Consider the following 10,639-nt stretch of genomic DNA (forward strand, 5'->3'; position numbering starts at 1 on the left):
CATCTATGATGGGTCGTATTACGGTATGGCGTTGTCTGTCCATCCGTCCGTCTGTTAACTTTTTCTTGTCCGGACCATATCTTGCATACAGATGCATACTGGACCATCAAACATCACATGGGTCATTAAGGGTGTGTAAGAAATAGATTAATGTAGTCATGTCCGCTGGAGAGGATTGATCCTACAACTCGTGGTTTCCGAAAGTATCCTAACTCACTTTTGCTCGTTAGATATATTTGAAAATCAGTCTTGTAAGATACATCGTGTCCAGTTTATTATTCTCTATGTCTATGTGTAGTGACTAAGGTTAGTGGTTCCTAATTGCAGGTCGGCACGTGACTTTCTCGCTGCCAGCAACAATACTGGGGCCCAGCACATCAACATCCAGTTGTTGGCAGCAGAGGCAGGCCATCGAATTGTTCCCTATGTTGTGCTGTTTGGATTGTGAGTGCATAAATGATGGAAATCACTAATGTTTTCCACATCATTGTATTTATTATTATTATTATTGTTATTATTTTATGTGAACACGCAGGTGTGAATGTAGTAAAAAAAAAGAAGAGAATGAAAATAAATAAATAAATAAATAAATAAATAATAAAACAAAATAATTAAAATAAAATAAAAGCCGACCTACCCAACTTAATTTATTCTCGCTAGGATCAAATACAAGTATTTAGTAGCGCACGTGATGCTTCGACAAATACGGTATCCGGCACTCGTCATTTTGGTTCGATTTCCCCATTTATCAGTTAGTTTGTTTTATTGGGTTTTTTTTTTTTTTAAGAAATACTCGATTATCTGCCGAAACCCTGTATAGCGGAATACGCAAAATATCAAAGTAAAACATGTGGCATACTTTATTTTTGTTCACTTTATTTTTTCTGTAATCGAATTAAATAATCGTCATGATATCTAAAAACATTTTGTCGATCACAGAAGTTGTGCAAGTTACGCACAAAATTTGCGAATGCCGAACTTTGTATCATTTATATAGTAGGGATGAAATATATGTTACAAATACATACACATGTATGGGGTCTCAGACTTTCATTGTGGTTTGCACTTGAGTTCTTATTAATATTGTGAGTGCTCCGCAAGACTCAATGGGTAGGTGTAAACCACTTGCACCGACCAGTGATCCATAACTGGTTCAACAAAGGCCATGGTTTGTGCTATCCTGCCTGTGGGAAGTGCAAATAAAAGATCCCTTGCTGCTAATCGGAAAGAGTAGCCCATGTAGTGGCGACAGCGGGTTTCCTCTCAAAATCTGTGTGGTCCTTAACCATATGTCTGACGCCATATAACCGGAAATAAAATGTGTTGAGTGCGTTGTTAAATAAAACATTTCTTTTTCTTTCTTTCTATTAATATTGTGGCCTACGAATATGATGGTAGTTTTTGATATGGTGTAAAATAATATTAAACTGATGAACAGAAATAAGGGATCACATATAGCGTAACAGTAAATAGTGATTGGAATCAAAACCCACATCCACAGTGTCACAATTTAACCATGTAACAATTAAGGTGCAAGCATGATGTCCTGAATACACATTTCAGCTCTCTGGGCTGTCTGTCCAGGAAAGTGGGTTATTTATTAGTTGGTTAGTGGTTAGTGAGAGAGGAGAGTGTAGTTGTCTTATACCTACTCATTGAGTCGTGCAAACTTTCTCTGGGTGGGAGCCGGTACCGAGCTGCGAACCCTGTCCGGTGGCTTAATCACGACACCACCGAGGCCGGTGAAATACAGACATTACTATGCTAGTTGTAAATTAAATTTTGTCTACAATTCCACGTATTTCATTATTTCTTTCCATCAGTGTATTTTTGACTATTGCAACCTTTTTACCGTGTACCTTATATAATGCTTAAACAGTTTTGATTAAATTGTCGATTTTTGCAAATTCAGTGTCGTCTTGGTGATTATAGTGGCCAAAAAAAAGCGTGACGTGTCCGGGGAGAGGGGAGGTGTCGAGGTTGACGGAGGGTCTGGAAGGAGAGTGGCGAGGTTAGCAGTGGATCTGGAGGGAGAGGATCGAGGTTGGCAGTGGGTCTGGAGTGAGAGGGTCGATGGTCTGGAGTGAGAGGGTCGATGGTCTGGAGGGAGTGGTGAGGTTAGCAGTGGGTCTGGAGGGAGAGGATCAAAGTTGGCGGTGGGTCTGGAAGGACAATAGCGAGGTTGACGGTGGGTCAGGAGGGGGAGTGGCGAGGTTGACGGTAGGTCTGGTAGGAGAGTGGTGAGGTCAGCCATAGGTTTGGAGAGGGTCAAGGCTGGTGGTGGGTCTGGATGGAGAGTGGCGAGGTTAGCCATGGGTCTGGAGGAGAGGATGGCAGTGGGTCTGGAGGGAGAGGGGCGAGGTGGGCGTAGTGTAGTGTCCAGCGGGAGAGTTGCGGGATGGGTGGGGTGTCTAAAAATAATGGGGGGTGTATTCAGAGGGAGAGGGGTGGGATGGGTTGGTTGTTCAGAATGAGAGGGGAGTATCTCCCGGAGTCATGTCTAGGAGAGTGGTAGGTATCCAGAAGATGAGGGGCGGGGTGTCTAGAAGAGGGATAGGTATCCAGAAGATGATGGGCGGGGTATCTAGAAGAGGGGTGGGATGTCTAGGTATCCAGAAGATGAGGGGTGGGATGGGTGGGGCATCTAGAAGAGGGGTAGGTATCCACAAGATGAGGGGCGGGATGGGTGGGGCATCTAGAAGAGGGGTAGGTATCCACAAGATGAGGGGAGGGATGTCTATCCAGAAGTTGATGGGCGGGGTGTCTAGAAGAAGGGTGAATATCCAGAGGATGCAAAACTATACACTATTTTAATCTTTTTAAAGGGGAAGATGAGATTGAAGAATAACGAAAGACTGGAAACAAAAAATATGAAATGTAACAGAAGAAATAATGAGAATGAAAAGAATGTTAAGAGAAACCAAATGGAAGTGGACAATAACCTCATGTAAAGTGAAGTAAAGCGTTAACAGAACAAGAAGGGCGAGAATGAAGAATAATGAAGAAAATCAAAAGAAAGAATACGAAACGTGAAATCTGTATCTGGGTCGACAGATCTTCGATTTACGAACCAAAAGTAACAAGCAGTGGAGAATTGTATTAAAGGGACACGCCCTAGTTACGGCTAGTTGTAACCATTACGGCGTTGTTTTTCGCTATTAAACCCATTTTTTTCACCGTTTATTATTTAGAATATACATTTCCATTCAGCTGAAGTTTTTTGGTAATCCTGGTGTTTGTAATGCCACAAAATGCATTTTTCGTATTTCTTAAAAAGTCACGGGCGTCTGAGAAAAAAACCGTTGAGCAGACAAGGTCTAATCTATTTTTAGAGGGGATATTCGCATTTCAATGTCACAGACGTTGGTATACCACGTGACCGTTATCATTTTGGTTCGGTTTGTTTTCTCGTGCACGGTTCGCGCAATCAACATCCGATATGTTGTCGTTTGCTTGTTGTTCATTTGTGAGATTTTTCTTCACAGTTCGTGAACATTTTCATTAACAATAAAGTTCAGACAAGTAAGTATCTCAATACAAAACGTTACAAACCCTTAAAACCAATAATTTTGCTAAGTCTTACGATATCTGGAGAGGGGATACAACCAGGACAGAACAGTTGGAACAAGTCCATGAGAGGTGAAAGGAACGCACCCCAAGTCTGTGCGCACTCTGTGAAATTCGTCGTGACGTAGGCATTGTTGTGTTTCGAGCGACATCTACCGGTGACATCAGAATACTAACTTTCAAAATTATTTCAAGCAATTGGGACATGGGGATTCCCATGGTATTTATCGATATAAAACCTGCTTTTTTACTCCATTTGATAAAAACGTTATCTAAGTGTGTTACAGGATTGTAGATTAACCAAATTATAATTTATTTTCGCTGGATGGAACTAGGGCGTGCGGCTTTAAACAAAATGTTTTTTGTTTTTTCTCGCCGTCGAAGCTCACCAGCTTTAAAAGTTTTACAAACTGAACAGTCAGTGTATTACTTTATTCTAAAGGAACATAAGTAATTAATTATTTATATGAATGAATGATTGATTGATTGATTGTTTGTTTAACGACACCCCAGCATGAATGAATGAATGAATGTTTAACGACACCCCAGCACAAAAATACATATCGGCTATTGGGTGTCACAAATGGTAAGTATATGGAAATATTTATATATATTCATGTAAAAACCACAGTGTAAGGAGCTGTGGGGGAAAAGTATAATACCATACATAAAATCAAGGTAAGTATATTTTAAAACTTTGTATAGAAGTCAGTGTTTTAAAAACTTTACAAGTAATTCTGGATGGGATTTAAAAGATTCCAAAACATTTCTTTTGCCAAATATATCATTTCTCGTCGGCTTGATATGATCACACTCCACCAAAATGTGCCGCACAGTCAGTGTACACTGACAATGTTCACACTGAGGGGGAGGGTCCTTTAAAATAAACGAATGCGTCAGATATGTATGGCCGATGCGGGCACGGCACAAGACTACTTCATCCTTCCTGCATCGCCTGTAGGATGACTGCCACTCTCCCAGGACTGCGTTGACAGAATGAAGCTTGTTCGCAACCGCACCGTCCCAATCGTCTTGCCAAGTCGAAAAGATATATTTGTTAATATGAAATTTAAAATCACTGTAGGGGACACCAACATGGACACGGGGCAAGTTCAAAGCAGACTTGGCAGCAACATCTGCCTTTTCGTTACCCGAGTCTGTAAAAATAATAATATACTTGGATGCACATGAATCCTTAATCTGTTCCAGGGCTTTAATGATTGCCCAAATTTCAGCAGTAAAGATTGATACTGAATCGGGCAATTTCATGAAAATTATTGCGGCTGATGGAAATCCTGTAGCACAACCCACAGAATTCCCATCCCGTGATCTGTCTGTGTAAACAGGAATGTAATCACAGTACCGCTCTTGGATTTCCATGAAACGTTGTTTATAAATAACTGCATCTGTGCGATCTTTTTTTAGATGCACAAGATCGAATACAATTTTTGGTGGTTTGATACACCAAGGTGGCAAAATAAAATATGAAGGCGTTTCCAAAATGTCTGTTAAATCAATGTTGGAAACTGATAAAAACTGCTTAATGCGAAGACCAAATGTTCGAATCGCATTCGGTTTCATATATTTATTAGCAAACACCGCATTGTGTGCAGGATGTTTTGGCATTGATTTAATCTTTGTAGCATACTGCAGAGAAAGCTTTGCACGTCTAGCACCCAAACTAGGTTCGTGTGCATCGACGTACAAGCTCTCCACAGGAGATGTTTTGAATTCGCCAAGACAAGGCTAAGTCCCTGGTTGTGTATAGGATCTAGCATTTGCAAGTAAGACTTACGTGCTGACCCATACACAATGCACCCATAATCAAGTTTAACCTTTCGATCTGCTCCCCATTCAGTCTTGTCAATAACTTTTAAGATATTGAGGGCCTTTAAGCCCTTCTTTTTCACATACTGTAAATGAGGAACAAAAGATAGCCTCCTGTCAAAAATAACCCCCAGAAATTTGGTCTCCTCCACAACTGGAACTGGAGTTTTGTCCAGAAACAGCTGAGGATCTAAATGGTGACCTGGCAGATATGCATACAGACGGTTTTTGACTTTGAGAATCGAAAGCCATTGTCATTGTCAGTTGCCCATTGTTGAAGTTTATTCAAACAAAGCTGCAACTGACGTTCAATAATACTCATACTGGACGATCTGTAGCAAATCTGAAAATCGTCGTCATATAACGAGCTATCAACGCTAGGTTTTAAACACTGGGTGATGCTGTTAATTTTCACGGAAAATAAAGTTACAGACAGGATGCTACCTTGAGGCACACCCATCTCTTGGGAGTGAGAATCGGATAACGTAGATCCCACTCGTACCTTGAAAGACCTATTCTGTAAGAAATTTGAGATAAAGTCAGGCATAGTGCCTCTTAAGCCCATGCCATGGAGGTCTTTCAAAATCCCATACTTCCACGTGGTATCATAAGCTTTCTCGAGGTCAAAAAAGACCGATACCAAATGCTGGTTATGGATAAAAGCATCCCGACAAAACGTTTCAAATCTAACAAGATGATCGACCGTGCTACGTCTAGGCCTGAACCCACATTGCACGTTAGTAAGCAATTTGTGGGACTCAAGATACCAGACAAGTCTACGGTTGATAATTCTTTCCATGGTTTTACAAATGCAACTTATCAAAGCAATAGGGCGATAACTGGTAGGATTTGTTGGATCCTTAGCAGGCTTAGGAATAGGAATGACAATGGCTTTTCTCCAATCAGAAGGAAAGTCACCCGAAATCCAGATTTTGTTAAAGATATTTAATAGAACCATTAAGGATGATTGAGGTAAGTGTTTTAAGAGTTGATAATGTATTTCATCTGGTCCTACTGAAGTATCATGGGCTCTACGTAGAGCGTCCTGCAACTCCTCCAAAGAGAAGTGCCTGTTGTATACTTCAGCATTTTCAGATGAAAAGTTAATAGGTTGCTTTTCAGCTTTATTTCTGACAGATGTAAAAGCATCTGTACTGAAAGAAGAAGAAGAGTTATGAGAGAAATTGTCTGCCAATGCATTGGCAATGTCACGATGAGACGTCACATCGGTGTCGTTGACAGACAAATGGCGAACTGTATTATTGGATTCTTTTCCCTTGATTTTACGTATCCTATTCCAGACAGATTTCACAGATGTTTGAGAAGTCAACTTTGAGACATAATTTCTTACTCTGTCTGATATCTTTACGAGCCTTTGCCCGAGCAATGCGATAAGTATTCAGGTTAACCCCGGTAGGTTCGCGTTTGAACCTCTCGAGGGTCCTGTTACGCTCTTTGATTGCATCTTTGCATGTCTCATTGAACCATGGTTTGTTGAAACGCTTCGGTACTGCCGAAGTCTTAGGAATAGTTTCCTCTGCAATATCTTTCAAGATGGAGGTGAACAAAGACATGGGATCATCGGCACCAAGCATGGCAGTTTGTTGCAGTCGAGTGCTGCATAGATGCCGAAATTGATCCCAGTTTGCCCCCGTCAACCTCCATCTCTGAGTCCTTTCAAGTGATTGAGGTCCATCATTCTCCAAAATAATTGGAAAGTGGTCACTACCACAAGGGTCTGGACAAACTTTCCAGGAGAAATCAAGACAAAGTGACGGACAACAAAGGGTTAAATCAATGGATGTGAAAGAACCACTTGCAGGATGAAAGTATGTATGACTTTTATTATTAAGTAATATTAAGTCAATTCTCAAGTCTTCTAATTGTTTACCTCTATTATTTAAATCATTGCATCCCCACAAAGTGTGGTGAGCATTAAAATCTCCCATGATAATAAAGGGAGTAGGGAGTTGATCAAGAAGACCTTGAAAGTCCCTAGGGTTAAAATTGTAATTGTTTCGAGGCGGTAAATAAACTGAACATAGAGTAATAGTTTTATCAGCCGTGATCTTTACAGCCACAGCTTGTAAATTTGATTTTAATATGACTTCACTCTGGGGAATGTTTTCATGTACAATAATGGAAACTCCCCCAGACGCTCTATTTTCAGTTTCTTGACATTTATGGTAGAGATTAAATCCTCTGATGTTAATACTGTCAGTATCCTTCAGGAAGGTTTCCTGAAGACACACTGCAAGAGGATTATACTTTTGAATTAGAAGACTTAATTCATCAAAATTGGGCCTAAGCCCACTGGATAACTTTATTTTCCATCGGGAGGAAGTATGGGTTTTATCTTTGGCTTTGCTGGTGGTCTTTGTGATCGGGAGATGAAATCTCCATATCATCATCACCGATATCGGCCAAAGTATCATACATATTGCTGATCGGGACCGAACGTAGTTCGATCTTTTTCAGCCTACCAGACAGTACTTCTGTAGCTTTCTTTGGAGATTTCTTTGTGTCATTGCCTGTCTTAGGGAGACTAGTGCTCGACCTATTTGGTGGATTTTAAAAATCCAATGACACTTGTGTTTCAATTTCCTTTTTCTGGGGTGTAATGTTTTGTTTTTGTGCTACTTTTTGCGCCTTCTCAATATCGGACAGCTTCTTGTACTTGGCTTCATCAAAATGCCAGGTGAGGTCTGTGTTGACCGCAACACTTTTAGTGGCGACTTTGGCAGCAGCTGCATATGACTTGTCACCGACTGTAGGTGTTGCTGTCTCCACCAACCTCCTGGCATCCGTGAAGGACAGTTTATTTTGTACCTTCACCTGTTGAACCCTTTTCTCCAGCTTCCACCGCGGACACTCTCGCGAGTATGCACAGTGGTTGACCCTGCAGTTGAGACAAAGTGTATCGTTCTTACATGTCTTGCTGTCGTGGTCAAAGAGACCACAACGAGCACATGTAAGTTTTCCACGACATGTGTTCTGACCATGGCCAAACCTCTGGCATTTGAAGCAACGCAAGGGGTTTGGAATAAAGGGTTCAACAGGAATATTAAGGTAACCGGCTTTGACAGATTGAGGAAGGGTAGGGACGTTAAAGGTGAGGATACAAGTATTCGTCGGTAACAAGTCATTGTTTCGACGAACCTTTATCCTCCTCACCGCAGCAACACCCTGAGAACTTAAATTTTCGCAGATTTCTTCTTCAGTAACACCTTCCAAATCTCTGCATCTGATCACTCCCTTTGACGAGTTGAGGGAGGTATGCGGAGTTACCTTAATCGGCACGTTACAAAAAACTGTCGACTTGAGGAGGCAAGTTGAATGCTTGTCGGTCGAACATTCAACCAACAGCTCATTTTTAATTTTTTAAACTGATTTTGGCTCACCAGCCAAGCCAACAATTGCCTTTTGAATGGCAAACGGGGATAATTTGTTCAAGGCCCCATCATCAGTAGAACTGATGACAAGAAACCTTGGCCAATTTTGTGAAGAAATCACTTTGGATTTCTTCACACTTTTGTTTGATTTCATGGACTCCTCGTCCGAAGACAAGAAGTCCGAAACTTCGGTGTGGACCCTTTTCAGGGTCCCATTAGAATTTATAATTAATGTTTTTGGTTAAATCCATATTTAATGAATAAAAGGTTCATCAACCATGCCCCCCACCCACCACCGAGTCCAACAAGGGAACATGGTGCTGCGGATAACTAGCAGACAGCCATGCCAGGGATACATGGTTGATATACTTGGGCATTAAGAAAACAAACTCACCCAATTGACCGTAGCCACCGCCCCAAGAGTAACAAATACATATGGTATATAAAACAATGTTTGCTCTTGACTAAATGTAAAGAAAACAAAGATTGTATGCTCTCGAGCTTGGCGTGACCAGCCGATTGATCAGGTCGGGCCTACCTGACCGCCCGTCTATTTGAACTCCGGGCCAAAGTGATGTATTGTCAGAAGTCATACCCGCAGGTATGCCCCAACTCAATCACCAGGATCCCATCATCCATTTTCACGGGTCGCACCTCACGGCAAACAAGGCGCCCCAAAAGGGGAGTTGTACTGTATTAGCCATTCTCAAGGAGAATGTTTCACCCCTGCACCACGGTGAGGTTACAGTACATGCAGGGGTAGGCATGAGCAGTTACCTTAATTTCGACATTACAGAAAACTGTTGATTTGAGAAGGCAGGCTCAGTGTTTTTCGGTTAAACATTCAACCAGCAACCCATTCTTGATTTTGTTGACCGATTTTGGCTCACCAGCAAAGCCAACGATTGCCTTTTGAATGGCAAAGGGTGAACGTTTATTCAAGGCCCCATCATCAGTGATGACGAGAAACCTTGGCCAATTTTGTGAAGAAATCACTTTATATTTCTTCATATTTTTTCTGGATTTCATGGACTCCTCGTCCGAAGAGAAGAAGTCCGAAACTTCGGTGTGGACCCTTTTCAGGTTCCCATCAGTATTTGGAATTAAATTTTTAATTTTATCCATATTTATTGAATAAAAGGTTCATCAACCATGCTCCCCACCCACCACCGAGTCCAACAAGGGAACATGCTGCTGCGGATAACCAGCAGACAGCCATGCCAGGGATACATGGTTGATATACTTGGGCATTAAGAAAACAAAATCACCCAATTGACCCTTGCCACCGCCCCAAGAGCAACAAATACATATGATACATAAAACAATGTTTGCTCTTGACTAATGTAAACAAAACAAAGATTGTATGCTCTCGAGCTTGGCGTGACCAGCCGATTGATCAGGTCGGACCATTCCTGACCTCCCGTCTACGTGAACTCCAGGCCAAAGTGGTGTATTGTTAGTGGCAATATACTCTGTTGCAGACATTAACCATGACTCAACCACCAGGATCCCATCATCCACTTCACGGCAATACGAGGAGTTGTGCATTTATTGGCCATTCTATAAAAATAATGTTCACCCCTGCACCACGACGAGGTTAATGCACACGCAGGGGTAATTATTTATATAGATTGATGAAGGAGCAAATATTTCAGTGTTCAGTATACTCTACTCTCAGTCTAAGTCAGTCGAAATAATACCAGGTTGGCATAGCCATAGGAATCGCGGGTGGGGCATCAGCTAACCTTTTTTTTTTTTTTTTTGAAGTTGTAAAACAATTATGTTTTCTTTTTTTCAACCCTTCCATCCCACACCCTACCCTGCACAATTTCTTCCACACGTGCCTGAAGCCA

The 10,639-nt window shown here is 41.4% G+C and overlaps 1 protein-coding gene across 1 annotated transcript; it reads right to left on the reverse strand.

The window, feature by feature from the left end:
• Positions 1-2,465: 2,465 nt before the first annotated feature.
• LOC121389709 lies at positions 2,466-9,911 on the reverse strand. Its single transcript, XM_041521360.1, has 3 exons — positions 9,636-9,911; positions 8,028-8,760; positions 2,466-2,764 (listed from the first exon to the last, which is right to left on the reverse strand). The coding sequence occupies exons 1-3, from the start codon at positions 9,909-9,911 to the stop codon at positions 2,466-2,468; spliced, it is 1,308 nt and encodes a 435-aa protein (XP_041377294.1).
• Positions 9,912-10,639: the final 728 nt, after the last annotated feature.

This window comes from Gigantopelta aegis, chromosome 15, assembly GCF_016097555.1.
Source record: "Gigantopelta aegis isolate Gae_Host chromosome 15, Gae_host_genome, whole genome shotgun sequence".
In the NCBI taxonomy this organism is placed as follows: domain Eukaryota; kingdom Metazoa; phylum Mollusca; class Gastropoda; order Neomphalida; family Peltospiridae; genus Gigantopelta; species Gigantopelta aegis.